We start from the raw sequence: 17,491 nt of genomic DNA, 5'->3' as shown, positions 1-17,491 counted from the left end.
GCTGTGAAATACTTTTATACAATTATGAGAAAACTTCTGGCTACATAGGAGAGTGGTGCCCTAGAACAGCAGTCCAGTGGGGAGACATATGGGTAAAAGAACTGCTTTGGAACTGGTCTTCATGCTTCTACATAGAATCCATTTATGGTGGATCTTCATGTATGATAATGGGGAGAAGAATGAAATTGCAGTTGCAGGTAAATAGACTTGATTCATGAGGTATTTTTCAGGCCTTGAGCCCTCATGGTCCAACAACAGAAAATTTACATCTCCTGTATCCAGACAGTAATGAAGCAATAAAAAGGTTTCTGCACAAAGAGCACATTTAATTTACAGCTATTAAACAATTTTCTTGTCTCAGCTCCTTCATGGAGGGATATGTTGATCCATACATAATGTATGGTAAAGAATTTCACCATATGCATGTGTCTTTTTTCCTTTCTTCTGGTTTGGAATGACAACTGTTACATGTCTGAGCCAAGTTAATTGTTTCATCCCTGGCCTCTTGTTTGGCACAGGTAAGTAGATTCCTTACATAGTTCTTTCTGGCTCCAGGTTCATTTTGGATGCCAAAGCGGTGGGTGTGTTACTTTCTAAAACGTATTTGGTTACAAAGCAAATTGAGTTTGAAGAGAACACTGCAGTGGTATAGGCTTATCTTTGTTTCTGGTCCCAGCTTACTGCTTTCCCAGATACTTCCTTTCTGATAATACATGTTTAACATTGCTGAAAGCTTTTTATCAAGAGAAGCCTTTGTCATAGATGCTCTTAGTATTTGAGCTTACATACTTCCCCTGTGTGGTAACTTGCTTGAGATTTGTAGAAAATAATTCCTCGTTGAAGTGATCTGTATAGAGTTTGTTGTGGAGAATCAAGGAGTCTTAGTCACATAAAACACCAAAAAGACCAAATTTTAAACTTCAAATTCCAAAACAAGTTTAAAACATACAGATTTAAAAGTCTTTATTAGTTATTAGTTAGATTGCAGATCCTGAAAACCACTTTCGTATAACTTTCAGCAAAGAAATGTGAGGTTTGCAGTGCAAATTGGCTGATAGTGTTAAGTGATTTGTGTGATAGTAGAAACATTTCACTGCAGAAGATGCTGCAGATATTTGTAGCAAGCATGGCACCTTTCTGCGTTGCTAAGTCTGACTGATAATATCAGCAGGTTTTTTATGTGTATCCTGATTTGGGGTTAATTAATTTGGGATCAAATTTCTGCAAAGCTTTTTGAGTATGAAAATTCTTATTAAGGTGTGTGGACCGTAAGTCATTAGCAGAACCAGAAGTCTTAATATAAGTGTTTAAGTATTTATCATGTCCGTTGCAAGGTCAAGAATGTTCAAGATCAATAGTTTTTCAGTCAAACTTTTATTTCCACTGTCTTCAGAGCATCCCTTATTGTAGCTGCATTCATATCATAGGCTTGTTATTAGTGAAAAGACAGAGAAAAGTATGTCTGTGGGAAGAATTGTGATTGCAAGGGGTCATGTTTAAGATGCTTGGATTCCGCCTTGGTTGTAACTTAGATTTAGCTGCAGAAATCTCAGATGCAGCCCAGGCCACCTACTAAATAATGACCTAATCCTAGCAAGCATGCTGAATCTATTGCTTCTCCTGTTTTGACCATGGAATTCCCTACTTGCCTCTAATTTTACAAACCATGAGGCTGCAGAGGACAGTCAGAAGCCAGACATCAAAGACAGAAGACAGCACAGAGATGGTATATAAATGTTGCCTCTCTTTCTCTCCAAAAAGAAAGGCAGGTTGTTTACTTGGGCTATATTAAGTTTATCCTGAAATGCAAACAGTATCATCAGCAGGAAATTGTTTAAAACACTTGCCCACAACCAAAAAAATCTGAGCTCTGCAAGTACCACAGAATCAAAGTCTGTACCTCCCCAATTCCAGCAGTGTCCCTTAGCCGAGAGGTTCTGGGATATTCTGAGTTGGCCTTTTCTTTTGTTGTCTTTTGGAGATGGGCGTCTTCACCTCAAGAAAAGATTCTAGAGGGAAAATACCTAGGAAAGCAATTTGCCTTTTTCTGTTGATTTAATGGGGATTCCTCTATAATTTAGGTGACATCCTGGGTTCTGCTTCCTGTTTTAAAGGCTGGCTCTGAATTTTCCACTTAGAAGCTCTTGGATTAAAGGAGTTAAGCATGTTCCATTCCAGTTTCTAGTGGTCCATCTCCAACAGAAGTGGCCCAGGTTATTTCTTAGTTTGGTGTTCATAGGACTCGCCTAAATAGGAGCAAGCTGTGGTAAATGTGCAGAAGCAGAGACTTGTTTGTCCTCTGGAGGCAGCCAGTGAATCATGCTGCTGAAGCCAAGTGTTTGGTTTAGATGCTGCAAAGTGTAAGGTACATGACATCAGATGTTTTCAATTTGGTCTTAGGTCTCTGTTTTGTCATATGATTCTGTATAATTTGCCTGGGTCTTGTTCCCAACAGTTTGTGTCACGACAGAAGGATTTCTCATCACAAATGTCATCTTTTGAATTGTCAGCTTCAGGGATTGTTTTTTCCACTCATGATTTGAAACAAAACTGTGTGATGAAATGTTACTTCAAATTTTATTTAATGGTTAAGAAACCTACATCTGAACATTTGTTTGTCGAACTGCAGTGTTGCCAGAAACTGTTGGTGGACTCAAGTGAACACCTCACATGGAGACATGAAAATAATTGTATGCGGTGAGTGTGAAGAGAAGTAGGCCTGTAGGACCAAACTCTTTCCATTGCTTAGGATTGTTACAAATAATCTTTTTATCTGATCAGAACAGCAGACCCACCTAATAGAAAAATAGCATCTAAGAGAGTAAAATTTCAGTGAGACAGAGCTGTTGGGTGGGAGGGTTTTTAAAAATCAGCAGTTGACATTAACTTTTTACCTTATACAGAGAAAAAGATTTAGCCCTGTTTTTGCACCCTAGAACTCTAGTGGTGGAGCCAATGTCTTTCTAGATTTACCTATTTTTCCTTCTTCTGCTAAATCATGTAGAATCCTGAATTATGGGTTTTCTGGAAAGCTGAAACACCCCACATCCTGCTAACTTAGTTCTGTATCTTCTAGTTAGGAATGATCATTCCCAGACTGGTTCCTTTAAAGAAAGATGTGTTTTGTATTTATTTTACATACTAGAAGGATTTCAGCTGTTTATAATCATAATGATTTTTGTTTTGCTGTGGTTTTATTTTAAATGGGCAATCTGAATCTGCACTGTATTCATTTATATAATTAGATTGAAACCTAGACAACTCGAAGGTTTTTCAAATAAAAGCACTTGTTATTAGTAGTTTCCAGAGACTCAGAGTAGTACATCTTTAGAGATGCCTGCCTTGGATAGAAATAAAAATTTGAGTTGGGCACTGAATTTTCTCATGGCAACCTTTTCTGATATGATTTTTTCACTGTAGATGTTGTATTAATCCCAGTTTGTTCAAACATTTTTTTTTAATGTATCCATGGAGTCTTCTCTCTTGTCCATAATTTTAAAATACCTTTCCCTAGAATCTGGTAAAATTGTTCCAGCATTTATATGAATGCTATTGATTTTCTTAATTAATACATTAGATTTGTATAAATAATATTCAATAAGTGATATTCAAGACATTTCTATGTGTATATATGTGTGTGTGTGTGTGTATATATATATATATATGCATAGATACTTGTGTATGCATAATAATTTGGGGAGTGGTAATGTTAAGAAATTTCCACAAAGGAAAGGAGGCTTCTTTGAGTGCCAGCAGAATGTGCCGGAAAATTCTGCATTCTAGTTTCAAGCCAGTGTAGCCAGGTAAGTAAAAAAAATAACTCATTAATATAATAAGTTGAATATCAGGATGATGAAAAGGCTTTTACAAGTAATTATACTATGTAATACTATTCTTAGCACAGTCAGGCAGGCAGGGGGAGGAAGTTGAAGTTAATGCTTGTTCCTTCCAAGATCTGTCTTCTCTGGATCAACACAGTCTTTTGTAGAAGACACTGTCTACACACCAAGAACTGCCAACTGTTGAGACTCACTTGTGCTTTTCACTCTTAATCACAAGCAGCTGTCAGTAGCAGTGCTTAACTTTTTAACTTCTTGGTCTGCAGTGCTATATGGGGAAAAAATCCAAACCTGATCAGAAAAACACCAGTTCTAGTGGTAACAACTGTTAGATGATCAACTTGTAGATTATTCTGAATGTTGTGAATCAAGTGCAACATGATTAAGCAGCATGCACAAATACTAAATTTTAGTCTGAAAAGCTTGCAGATCTGTAATGCTCAGCATCAGTGCTAGGAAATTAAGCTCTCCTTGAAGAAAAAGCTAAGCAAATATGCAGTGCAGTTAAATTAGAATGAGTGCAGATTATTTTTCCTGTTAAGAATAATAACATTTTTATCAAAGCCTCTCTGTATGTTATATCACATTTGACTCCCTTTGAAATTCAGCGATTTATGGTTTACCCAATATTTAAATTGGAACTCTGTGAGGGAGTGAACAATTTTTCGACTTAACTGTTACACATAGTTAATAAATCATTGCCGTAAGCTAGCAAACTAAACAGAGTAATTTAACAGTCCGGATTGCACAGTACAAAGTGTGTGTTGTATTTCCACATTATCATCTTTGTGGAGTGTTTGTTACTTGTTTGTTCCAGTAATGTGGAATCCTTGTTACTTTTTTTTTACTGAAGTAGAATTCATCAGTGTGCCACACAGTTGCTTCAGAAAGCAGGTATAAAAAGTCTTACTATTGGAGTATCTCAAGTGACTACAATCATTCTTCTGCAAATTCCCAAGTGTAACTTTGTGTTATGGAGTTTGTGCCATTCAGAGGCATGGACTTGCAGTCTTTTTTTAATCACAAAATTGCACTGTGATCATTGTTTAGAAACAGGTGAAATAAAAGTACATTTAACATTTGAACATAGAAACCATTGTCACCTTTTTCCTTTGAAAGTATATCAGGCCATTATAGAAGAAAACTGATAGCTGCAGTTGTGATAAAGTGCTATAGGAACCTGTCATCTCTGCACTTTGCCTGAGAAGGGATTTTCTTGTGAATATTTATGTGTGGTTTCATGGGAAAGATCAGGATCTCATTAGGATGTAATCTTTAGAAATACTCTAGTTAGGCTTCATAGCTTTCTGCTCTTTTATCCATTATTCCAAAGTCTCTGTAGATGAAACTGATGCTTCCCCTCTCTCCTCCCCCCCACTTTTGAAAGGAACTATGATAATGTTTTACCTTCAGTTTTTCCTTTTGTTTGCCAGCCTGCTGTCTACTGATAGATTCCCCTTTTTTTCCCTAGTCAGTTAATACATTTCAATTGATGTTGTGGCTTTGTCAGCTGCTGTTCTTCAGCCTTGATGGCAAAAGTAGACAGATGGATGGGGGAAGGGAAGGGATTGTTTTGTCGGGATGAATTTAGAGCATAAGGGATACGTTAAATTGACAGCACTGCAAGCTGAAGTCTTCTGATCACCTGTCCTTGCAGCAATCCCAGTTCCTTCTTGTGCTTCTTCTCCAGCTTAGTTGCAGTAACTTCTGTGCTTGCTTTCCTTTTTTTCTTATTACCTGCTTTTATTATGTGTAAAGTTGTTGAGGTTAACTTAAAGTATTAATTTGGACATGTTTTCCAGGCATGGCTTACAAGACAAATGTAGACCAATTGGTGGTTGTTGTTGTAACTGGATTTTCTAATTAGTTGAAGCTGTTGGGAACCCAGAATAAAACTTTGAAGTCTTAGCGCTTATGTAAAAGACAGAGTGGTGCAATTGTTTGTGGCGTCTGGGATTATTGATTTACTGCAGCCCATCAGTGTTAGAGGGGTGTGCTGCTACGTCAGCTGGCGCTCTATTGTTTCAGCTGCTGTGGCCTTTGTGTTTGATCCTGTCAGTGCTTGCGTCAGTGATGCATATCATCGCCTGTGTGATGTCAAAGTGTGGGTGTTCGGTTATAGAGCCATAGTTAACCTAATGTGCTGCAGTAAATACTGAATGCTATTTCCTCCTGGGGATAGCAGTGATTCATCACCGTTCACATTAGACTAATGCTAAGTATAGCAGTGTTCATGAGCCGCAGTATCCACATAGATTAGTATCAAAGTCATTGCAGCTCTCCAAACGCTGGGCCGGAAAGTGTTTGTTTGCAGGCAGATCTGTTTGTGCACCCCCTTTCTTAGGTGTAAACTGATTAGCAGGTCAGCTCTAAGGAAAATCCTCTGGAAGGACTGGGCCTAAGCAATTCTTTAGCACTTAATTATGCTAATTAACGTAAAAGCATTCAGCTAAATGACTCGGATCACACCAGGCAATGACAGTCGGTAGATGACAGTACAAAGGGGAGAGGGGAGCCCCGCGGGCTGGCAGAGGATGTCGCTCTCTGCGGGAACACTGCCCCTTGAAGCGGCGGCGCGGGCAGGGTAGGGCGGGGCGCAGGGCGCGGAGAGGCCGCGGGGCGGAGCGGAGCGGGTCCAGCCGCGCACCTGAGGGAGCCGCCCCGCCCCTCCCCGCCCCGCCGCCGCGGCGCGCCGGGAGCAGCCGCCCTCCCGCCCGGCCCGGCCCGGCCCGAAATGAGCGGTAAGGACTCCCGCCTGCCCGGTTCGGCCGCCGCGGTGAAAACGACACCTGCGGGCCGGCGGCCTCCGCGGTTGTGCGGCAGTGGCTGATAGGGGAGAGCTGCAATGGCTGGGAGAAAAAAAAAAAAAAAAAAAATCTATGGGGCAGGAGTCGGAGCGCTGCCAGGCCCCTCTGTCGGTGGTGCGCTCTCGGAGCGGGATGGCGGCGGTCCCGGGAGCCGCGGTGGCCCCGGAGCCGTGAGGGGAGCAGGACGCCCTGCACTGGGAGGCCGTAGGAGCCCGGGTGCTGAAGCGCAGGGCCGGGGCACTGAGTGCCCCGGAAGAGCATTCCCTGCCCTGGCGCTGGGAATCCGGTGTGTGCACCTTTGCCGGGGCTTTTATGAGCCGCTTATAATGGAGCGATGCTTCACGGTTGAAATAAAAAAAAAAAAATGGTGTATCTGCTAGGCGAGGAGTGGCGTTATCCTCAGGTTTTCGGTGTTACTATGTTTAGATCTGCTTGTCACGATCCTAGCGATGATGCAGCGCTGGTAATTTTGCTACACGTTTATGGTGGCTGTAATGAGCATAATGTGGTTTTTATAGTCTGCTCAAATAGACACGTTGGAGAAGTTGACCAGCTATTGCTAGGGGAAGGAGGTATTCCTCCTGTTGATGGGATTTTAGGACGATAATTAATTGAAAATGTGATGAAACATCTGTTTCTTGGGTTCAGTTCCATTAAATCAACCCTTAGTGAGTTTGATGAGACATTTTTCAATAATAAGTAGCACAGTTATTTGCTACAATGTTTCTTTCCCCCTTACTCTGTAAGAGGACTTGTATACCTGAAAATGTATGAAAGATTTGAGACCTCCCCTTACCAGCAATCAAGTCATCAACATTCATTAGACAGTGATTTGAATGAAATCAATTCTATTTATGTGCAATATGGAAAATTAGATGTTTCCTTAACATGAATTCCTGATGCTGTTGTTTGCTGATACTTTATAATAACTCTCACCTCGTGGTAAAACACACTGGTTTTGCCATGCAGCAGTCCAGCCAATACCTAAAAACATGAGAATTCCTCTTGCAGTGTATTTCACTAAAGGAGATCTGAGATCTTCACATTAGCAAAGAAAAAATACACGTTTTTATAGCATATTAGCATTTTATCTTCAGATAAAATTTTTCAGGTTGTAATATGCTTCCTGTCAAGAAATCAGTAATCTTGCTGTAAAACACAATGTTTATTAAAAATACCTGTGAAGTGTGCCAACTTTTTGTCCCATGCTTACTATTTCCTTGGATGTCCCTCTAGAAATTTCTTTTCACAGCCACTTGGAAATCTAATCAGACATAAATTAGAGTTCTTGAATATTCAAAATATGTTTTCATTAATTCTGGTACTTTAAAGTGTGAAAGGTGGGATGCAAGTTTTGAAACTACTGATTTGACTCTGTTCTAGCACTGCAATATTTTTTCAGATTCATACATTCAGTTTATGCCTTTATTTTTGTGACTGCTAGATTATGGTATGCTGAAAATGGCTTTGTGGATCAACCTTTGTACTGGATTGGAGATAACTGCTCTGTGTTTGTTAGAGAGATTAAAGTGCTAAATAAGTGAGCTTTGAAAAGGTTGTTAAACAATATTCTCTAGATGCTTAAAACAAAACAGCCAAACACAGATAATCACCAGTTCTCAAAGAAACCACTTGCTCATGTGAGTTTCGTCGTCCCCCAAGGACATTGTGTTCCTTAAGAAGTTCAAGTAAACGCGGTCTTAATTTTCCATTTACTTGAAACTTATGTAGTTTAAAATTGTGAGTTTAATGGAAGTGTCAGCGTTTTGTACTCATTATAGAAAAAGTGAAGGTAAGCAATGCAAGATACAAGTTGTATACAATCCACCTTCTTATGTAAGAATTTAAACCATTCTTTGCTTCAGTGGCAGCTTACAATAAATGTGCTTCCATTATTTTTTACCTTTTTGAATTTATTGTAATAATGTAATGCACTATTTGAAGTTTCTCTTGCAGCTTTTCACTTTCATTTCTTTTTAGCACTTCATACTCAGGAGAGACTTTTGCTGAAACATTTGAGTTTCAGATGAGCAAAAACAAATGAGATTGTTCAGTTATATCTTACTGTAGTCCTTATATTCTTAGCTGTTGCACAGATCAGTGAATCATTCATTAAAGACCTTGTTCTTAAAAAGTCTCTTCACCCCCTCCCCCTGTTGTGGGTTAGCATTTGGTTGATAATAAAGCTGTGATTCTTTTTAGGTAACATGTTTACAAACTTCTGTGTCTTATTCTAAAGAAGTTCCTGTAATATGTGTAATCAAGTTGGATTGCATGCTACTTTTCTAAGGAGTGCTTTTCATTCCTTTTCCCTGCTCTTGGCATTCGGACAGAGGTACCTTTATTTTTCTGTCAAGTCCATACTTATCAGAATGAGGTATGCTAATCTTATGTACTGTACTTAGCATTTACTTAGTACTTTCTATTTGCAGATCCTAACAGAGTTTAAGGTGGAACTATGAATGCCCTTTCTGAAGTATTACTGAAACTGCACTAAGTTGGATTGACACTTTTGGTAGCTTCAATATACTGAATTGGAAATCTGGAGAATGCAGCCTACAGTATCTAAATCCCAACCTTATGTCTTGTCACAAAACTTGTTCAAATTATATTGTGTTTCAGTATTTCTTTCATTATTAAACTTCAGTGTTTGTTCCCTTGTGTATTTAAAACACAGTAATGTAAAGATGTCCCTCTTGAACCTGTACCAATGTGCTTGCTCTGATAGAGGCCAGTATCAAGTACTAAAGGGGACAGCATAAGGATAGGACAGGCACACAGAAGAAACTTCCTTGTTCCTGAAACAAAAGTAATACTTACTTTTTTACAGCTCTTAATAGATTACCTCTCCCAATCTGAACCTAATCTTTAGTTTCTCCAGTGTTCCTAAAGCAAGGAGTTACACAATTTAGCTGTGCATTTTATGAGAAATGCCCTTATCTGTTTTAAAACTTACCTGGTGAATTAGTTTACTATCTCTGATTCTTGCAAATGAGAAGCTGTAAATTATCTATCTTTCCATTTTTAGGTGTTTTTTAAATAGGTCTTTTACTGTTTCTCTGCTGCCAGCCATTTTAACCATCTTCTGGTGGAAGAATCCTGGTCTCTGTAATATTTCCTGATAAACAGGTGGAAAGCCACTGTAAACGTTCTTTTTTGTCCTTTTCTAATCCTGTGTGTTCTTTTTGAAAGGTGGAATCAAACACATTGCTCAAGGATTTGAGGTACAGCGTGAATTTATACCACAGCATAATGATGTTTTCTGCTTGTTCCCTGTTCTGTTAGTAATGATTTTTTAATGTTCTCTTTCTTTCTGCGAATGCCACTAAACAGCACTTGGCCGGTATTTCTTTAGAAATCCATGTGATAGCTGCTTATTCCATCTGATTTATGGCTTATCATTGTAAATAAACACTTCTGGTTTTGTCCAGGTGCATCATTTTGCACTTACCAACACTATTCCTTCTAGGATTTTGTCATCTGGTCCTTGAGCACTTTGATATCCTTTACAGCTCTCTGAGAACATAGCAACAATTTATCACCTTGCTGTTCATTTTCTTTTCTGGAAGCTTTGTTTAGTACACTGAACAGGTTATTTGGGTGCCTGTGGGACTCTTTTTTTGGTCACTTGAAGGACTTCAAAAGCTGGTCATTTACTTCTCTTTGTTTCCTGTTCTCCAATCAGTTATTCCTGGAAAGACCTTTTCCCTTTTTAACCAAAGGCAGCTTTACTTCTTTAAGAGTCTTTGGGAGACATTGACAAAAAGCTTTTTGAAAATCCAACTATGTGACTGCATCCCTAGGCTCTTTGAAGGTACCTGATTTTCCAGGCAATACTTTATCTACAAATGCCACCTTAACACATTCCCATTGTGTCATATTTATCTAAGTGTGTGTAAACTCCTTTCTTTTTGGTTTGTATGGTACAAGGATCACCATGCTGTCATGACTTTTCCCATTACTGGAGCACACTTATTAGTTGGTAATACACTGGCTTTTCCCTGGGACCTTAAGTTAGTGTCTTGTTTGCCACCCCCCACTGCTGTGGTACTGAGACTACTTTAGTTTATAAGACCATAGTAAAAACCAGCAATATTGTAAGTCATTTTCTTTATAACTCTTAACTGAATACTGTCTGGTTTCAGCAGTTTGTTTCAAATATTTTTGTTTGTTTGCTTCTTGTTTATAGTCTCTTTATTGTCTTTTCATCTTGGGACACTTCTTTTGATTTGTCATCTGTTGAGTTTTGACATGAGCTCTTCTGTGAGCTTATTGACAGAGATGGGAAAAATACCTGCTGGGGACTTGGTTTTAGCTTGTTTCTGGTTTTGTTCAACTGGTTTTCAGATTTCGAAGAGTGCCCTTTGCTATAATTTTATCTGTACAGTTCATTGCTTTTGTTTATCCATGTTATCTTGTATATTTTTCACAGAGATTTTGCAGTTCAGTATGTTCTTTCAGCTTTCTCACATTATTAAATGGTGCTGTACTCAATATTTCTGTAACCCACTTAGGTCCTGCTCAGGTTCCAATGATGTCCCCAAATGGTTCAGTGCCTACTATTTATGTGCCTCCTGGATATGCCCCACAGGTATGTCACTTCACTTCTTATTTTATTTCTTTTCATGCAAATTTTGGAATTGGAACCATAATCACTAATTCAGTAAAATAATTTCTTCGGTTTCAGTCACTGTCATCAAGGAAATAAGAGGAGATGTCCCCCAGTATCTCTGAGATGGGAGACTTCTCATGCAGTGTATGTGCCTGTTCAGTTATATATTAACTATGTACGTGACTGTAACAAGCACAGTTCCTTGCTGAGTTCAGAATCCTAATGTACTAGATGCCTTCTGAATATAAAATGCAATCATGACCCAAATAGCTGCTTGTGCAGGACCTGTACTGATTCCTGTGTTAGTGGATGTTTTCTCTTGGCAGCGATATAATTTATACATGTACATAGCTCATGTCTGGGCAGTTCCCTGCAGATAAGGAGCAAAACAGGTCAGTTGAAAAAGTACAGCAAACAGCATGGAAAAAATGTCAGCTGTCTGCTGGGACTAAGTTATCATATAATAGGTGTTTCTACCCCTTATCTTAAAATGGGGCTCTCATTTTTTCACTGCTGTGTGATTCCTAATTTAGATGCCTGAAAATTAAATGTGAGATAGATAACCTGGACATCCTTCAAAGTAGATTAAAAGGATGATTTCTCTTGGATATTTCTGACATGTGTATTATAATGAGATGTGTGGCCTTTTAGATGGTGCCTCTTTCTTTCCCTCACCCATAGAACAAGTCTAGGGCTTAGTAGGTCAGATCTGGAAATAAGAGCAGATGAATACCACTCCCCATGATGTAAGTCTCTCTCAAGACCTTCTGTTGTTGTGACCAGTCTACCTCTGACTTAGTGGGTATCCAGTGGTGTACACGAAGAAGGGACTACAACACATAAAATATAACAATAAAGCCCACAGTGTCAACAGATGTTTGACAAATTATCTGAACAACATTTAAAAAAATTGTCCTCTAGCAAAAGAAAAGGCTGTTAGGGCAGGCAGACTACTACTCTGATTTTATCTTTTGTCTCTTGGAAGTTGGCTGATAAGTTGATTCTACGCATCCTTTGTAGTTGAGTTCCCAGACAGTCAGAAGAAAAATTACTTATAAATAATCACCAAAGTCCATATATCTTCAGGTCATAGTAAAAAAGTCCTGATTCCTATTAGAATTCATTTTTAAAGAAGTGAAAGAAGTTTAGAGCTAAATGAAAATTGGAATTTCACTGTATTTCTTACTTGTTTTCAGTTGATGAAGTACATATTTTAAAAGTTGTGTAACATGTCCCAGTCTGAAAAATATTTTTTTAATTAATTTATCCTTTCTTTGGGGACAATTTAAATCGAGGGTGCTGAAGGGCTGGGCCTTGTTGAGGCCCACTTGTTAGCCTTTCACTGGAGTTTGTTAGTCCAAGCAGGTGGTGTTTTAGCACAGCGCTCTGACCTTTGAACTGAAGGTGCCTCACATCCGTCCAGCTCAGAGTACAGGTGGGATGAGCTCATCTGCTGTTTTCATCTGAGTGAAGTACCATAGTCCAGGAAAATCCGTAGTTTATAAGCCTTCTGAAGTGTTAATTACTGACAAAACATAGCAGACTTTGAGGTCTATGATGGGAGTTCCTCTTACAAGCCAGAAGATTTGATAGTAGTCTGCAAACAGGAAAGTCTGACATTATCAAGCTAAGAATTTTCCCAGACTTACTTCAGTCCTAGCAAACTTCCATGGTTCCTTCAAGCATACTATATTTTTAAATGTCAGCAGCTGCAGCTATATTTTGAGTTGAATAGGAAACCAGCTAAATGTCCTAAGCTGTCAGCCTGGAAGAGCTTCAACATAACCATCTTTTGTCTCTCCATTTTCATTTAGTTCTATTATGTCTCTGCTTGCTTCAGTTCCTGTTTGGAACTGACAGTACAGTGTACTGTCCTCTGCTAGAAGTTGGGGATAACCACTGAATAAAAGATTCACTTTTCTTATATCACATAACTAAAAAGCAATTCATGAGCTGATTTCCTTTTCCCTTCCTCTTCTTTTGGAGCTGTAGTTGTAAAACTAGACAGCACATCTTTATTCATCCTCTCTTAAGCCATCTACATTCACTGTCTGCAGTGAGTTTTACAGTGACATTTACACTCAACCAAACAGGCCTATGCCAGAACCACGTTGTATTAGCCCAGTTGGGATAATAGAGAGCTTGTTTACTTTTTAAACTTATAATTATAGACTTAGCATGGTGCTCTGACTGCGTTTTGGAACTTTTTTTTTTTTTTGTGTAGTTGTCTGCTAGAGGCCTACCATTGCGCAGATGTTAGATCTGGAAACACAGTTACAGACTTGTTAAACATAAGGTCCCTGCTGTTATGAATTGTTATTTCCAAGTTACTTAGGCTATTAGCAGACCCAAGGAAACAAGTTATAAACTAAGTAGTTTGTTTGTTTTTTAATGGAAGCTGCTTCCTACATAATCTGAGCCTACTCATAAAATCATAGTAAGTTGCAGTATTTAGGGGGATTTTGTAACCGAAAGGGACTTAAATAATTAAAACTACATTTCAGTGTTTAGAGAATTTCATTGGGCAGCAGAAGTTCTAGTTGTATTTACTGCTAATGTATTCTGCCTTTAGGATACTACACAGCTATGGTTACAGATTTAAATAGTATTGTCTTTAATTACTCTTTCCCAATAAAGGACAATTTCTGTGTACTGAAAATAACCCATTTTTTAAAGTCATATGGTATGCATGTTTTTTAAAGCTGTATTCACTTAAGTAACATATTAATTTCCAACTGTTTATTTATGTAAGTTAAGTGGGATCAGCTCCATTGCGTACACACTTCTATGTCTTCTGAAAGTTGTTGCATATCCATGTTCTACTGTACCAGAAGCAGGCAGCTCTAGCTACAGTACTGTATCTCTCAGCACAGTGGTGATGTTTTGGAACAATTTCCTGTACCAATCTCACCTTGCATTGGTTCAGCTAGCAGGATAATTTGGGGATGTACAAATTAGATTGCTGGCAGAGAAAACAAAAGCAGAAGCTCTGTTCCAGATGTACCAGATGCACACCAACCCCTAACAGAGACATGATAAAACCAATGAGCTTTCCATCGTGGACTTGATGGAAGCATTCACTCTAGGGCGCAGGGCTAAATCTAGCCAAGCATGATTCCATTTACCTTAAACAGTGGAGCTGAAAGCAGCTTGGCACCAAGAGTTTTGATCTATTGATCTGTTCCTGTTGCACCAGGATGTTTATTGGTGTATGTGTACATGTCCCCATCTCATTTCAAATGTCAGTGAAAACTTATGTCATAGGGTTGCTTTGTCCCCTGCTGTTGAATGTAGTCATGATATTCCATTCTTCTTCTCCCCTTTTCTGGATAAATGTTTCATCTAAAACCTTACATTGCAGTTTCTGCTGTGACTTTATTCTACAGCATTTTACTAGGAAATGAAGAACAATTTATTCATTGGCATCCCTTACACTAAAGTTACTGACACTACGATACACACAAGTCAAATTATGCCAAGATCATCTGTCACCAACAGTCATGTATTTATGTGAATTTACAAACATTTAGAGAGGGTAATGATGTGAGGTGCATCAGGGGCAGACCCTTGTTTCTGGTCTAGTTGATGACCCACCCTTGTTTACTGAGAAGCATTTTCTGCTTCAGTACTTTGTATGGTTTGTTCCCTTGTGCCTGCTCTCCGCCAGAGTCCCACATGCTGCCCAGCCCAGATGTGCTACAAGTACCATGCTCAGCACTCCTTAGCTCCATGCATCTTGCAGATTCTCACCATGGGATTGCATATGCTACTGCCATTGCTTGGCACTTCTGGCAGCATTGCTAAGGGCCACGCTCAGATACCTCACACAAAGGCTGTCCTGTCACATCTCCCATTGCTAATTTTTCACAAGCCCCTGTACTACAGAGTCTGCCAGAGACTGCCACAAAGGCCTCCATTTTCTCAGTAGCATGTGGCTTCCTTCAGGCTTCAAGACCTCTTAACAGGTAGAGGGATAGGGGGAGGAGAAGGAAAAAAATTTTAGAACTTGACTTGTGAAGGAGTTTTGAGAGGGCTGACTGCCATCCTGGTAGTTTGTTTGTGAACAGCTTGATGCAGATGATGGCTGCTGCAGGGCCAATATGACAAGTGTCTCCTGGGTTAGTGTTGGTGGGCTGAGTTGAGGACAGCAAAAACCAGACACTTCTTGCCTTTTCTCTCACTATTGATGCAGAGCGAGGTCTGTCAGTTCACCAGTTCATTTCTAGGGAGCAATCTAGTTGTTATGCTGTAGAGCAAATCCTACAGCAATGAGACATACAAGCAGTGTGAATGAGGGTGGAAACAGGACCCTTAGGAGAAGCTAGGCTCGTGCCATAAATATACCAGGTTGTTTGTTAGATACTCTCAGATATTTTTTAACAGTTTTCTTCCCCACCACATTGAGAACTTGCTGCATTGCTGCAGTTAATACACTTAAAATAGGTAGCCCTTTATTGTCCCTTTCTTTTTTCTTGCTATTTCCTGTTTTCCTTTCATCAGATTTAAGGGGCTTACTATTCCTGATTTTGTTTAAGGATCTATAAAAACGTATTTTTCAGACTGTCATTTCTCTTTTGGTGTGTGGTGTCTCTCACTGTACAGGTCATTGAGGATAACGGTGTTCGAAGGGTTGTGGTGGTTCCCCAGGCTCCAGAATTCCATCCTGGTGGTCATACAGTGATACACAGGCCTCCACATCCCCCATTGCCTGGCTTCCTTCCTCTTCCAGCCATGATACCCCCTCCACCCCGTCACATATACTCACCTGTGACTGGAGCCGGTGACATGGCAACGCAGTACATTCCACAGTATCACACTTCACAAGTCTATGGGGATGTGGGTAAGTAGCTCATCAGATATTGCAAGTTTTGTCAAAGGGGATAATGTTCTGCTCATTTCCAGCATCTGTTACATTGTTGTGTGGGCTTTGTCAAGCAAGACTTATAGCTTGAATGGGAGTCATACACAAAAAATTTTATGTGGATACCAGCCTTGATTTGGCTGAAGTTTTTTATACCAGAAGTTCTTTTAATTTATTTCATTGTCTGTTCAGTGATCCACTAAACATAGAGATTACTTCTTACATGTATCAGATTGTCCCAGGAAAGCAATGCAGAAAGTGTGTGTGGTGATTCAGCATTTAATTCCATGCCTGAGCACTGTTCTGAGATCTCATGTCTTGCAAACATCCTGTTTGAACCATGACATAGGAATTCTTAGTATTGATTAAGGAAAAAAGTGGTCCATTTTTCATAAAACTGTATGCATTTAATTGACTGTCCCTTTGAAGTCCAATTGGAGTAATGAAGTGCCACTAACCTAAACTTAATAAAGTAGTTTAAGCTGTCTTTGGTAGTGCTATTGACATCTGCCTTTACTATGGTTTGGTGGCAGTGTGTTTGTGTTCTAGCTCAGGGCTGGATTGTTAGATTAATATTTACATGTCTGGTAGACTTGCTTTTCTTTAGATAAGGCAGGTGCCAACCTTGAAAGACTTTCAGAGAGCAATTCTAGGTTGCTGTTTTTAGAAAAAGCTAGAAGCTGTGGAGAAGAAGGCTGAACACAACTTCTCAACATTCTGTGATACCATTAAAATAATCTAAAAATGGCCTTCATCTAATTTGTGAGCTTAAATAGTCAGGATGTATGAAGCGGTCAGATAAGAATATACCAATGTCTTGATCTTCCTGGAATTCTTAGTGTTTCTATATTCTTGTGTTGTACTTTATTTCTTCTTGCACTACTTTGATAACAATACATTACTAGATGCTCTTTGGGTGCTTATTTGTAGTTTTATTAATTTCCTGATTTCTTGTAGATGGCAGTTGTTTGCTTTTAGTTTGCTAAATTAAGAAATTGGAGTATGATAATTAAATGCATCAAAGATAAATGATACTTCTTAATAGAATAATATTTTTTTAGATTGCTGCTGCCAGGTTATTTCACTTTAAGTATGAATTCAGTGATAATTTGCAAAACTGCTAATGTAAAATATATTGATAAAGTGGGATTTTTTATGCTTCCTTTATTTTTAATATATATGTAAAATGCCCTTGGGTTTAGGAAATTGAAGGATTAATACTGTAATTTGTTATTTATTTGCTACATATCTGGTATTTAATTCTGGATATCTGACTTTGGCTATAGCTTTCAAAAGTCAAAACCCACGGTTAGGCTCCTATTTCAGGAATCTAAATTTAAGGAAAAACAAACAAACAAAAAGCCCCCACCAA

General features: G+C 38.9%; 1 protein-coding gene across 7 annotated transcripts in view; it reads left to right on the top strand.

The window, feature by feature from the left end:
• Window positions 1–17,491, top strand: part of FNDC3A (fibronectin type III domain containing 3A) — a 112,570-nt gene that overhangs the window by 51,662 nt on the left and 43,417 nt on the right. For 5 of the 7 annotated variants that reach the window (XM_010400430.4, XM_010400431.4, XM_010400432.4 and 2 more), the window contains 2 exons: window positions 11,161–11,237; window positions 15,861–16,098. In XM_010400430.4, coding sequence (XP_010398732.3) covers window positions 11,161–11,237; window positions 15,861–16,098 — 315 coding nt within the window. Of the gene's footprint in view, window positions 1–2,663; window positions 2,698–6,527; window positions 6,581–11,160; window positions 11,238–15,860; window positions 16,099–17,491 lie in introns of those variants that run through there. The other 2 variants (XM_019286368.3, XM_039567556.1) reach the window with 2 other exon arrangements.

Source organism: Corvus cornix, chromosome 1 (genome assembly GCF_000738735.6).
Source record: "Corvus cornix cornix isolate S_Up_H32 chromosome 1, ASM73873v5, whole genome shotgun sequence".
NCBI classification, from domain to species: Eukaryota; Metazoa; Chordata; class Aves; order Passeriformes; family Corvidae; genus Corvus; species Corvus cornix.
Note: the sequence above shows the minus strand (reverse complement) of the source record. Positions and strands in the feature narration are given on the sequence as shown.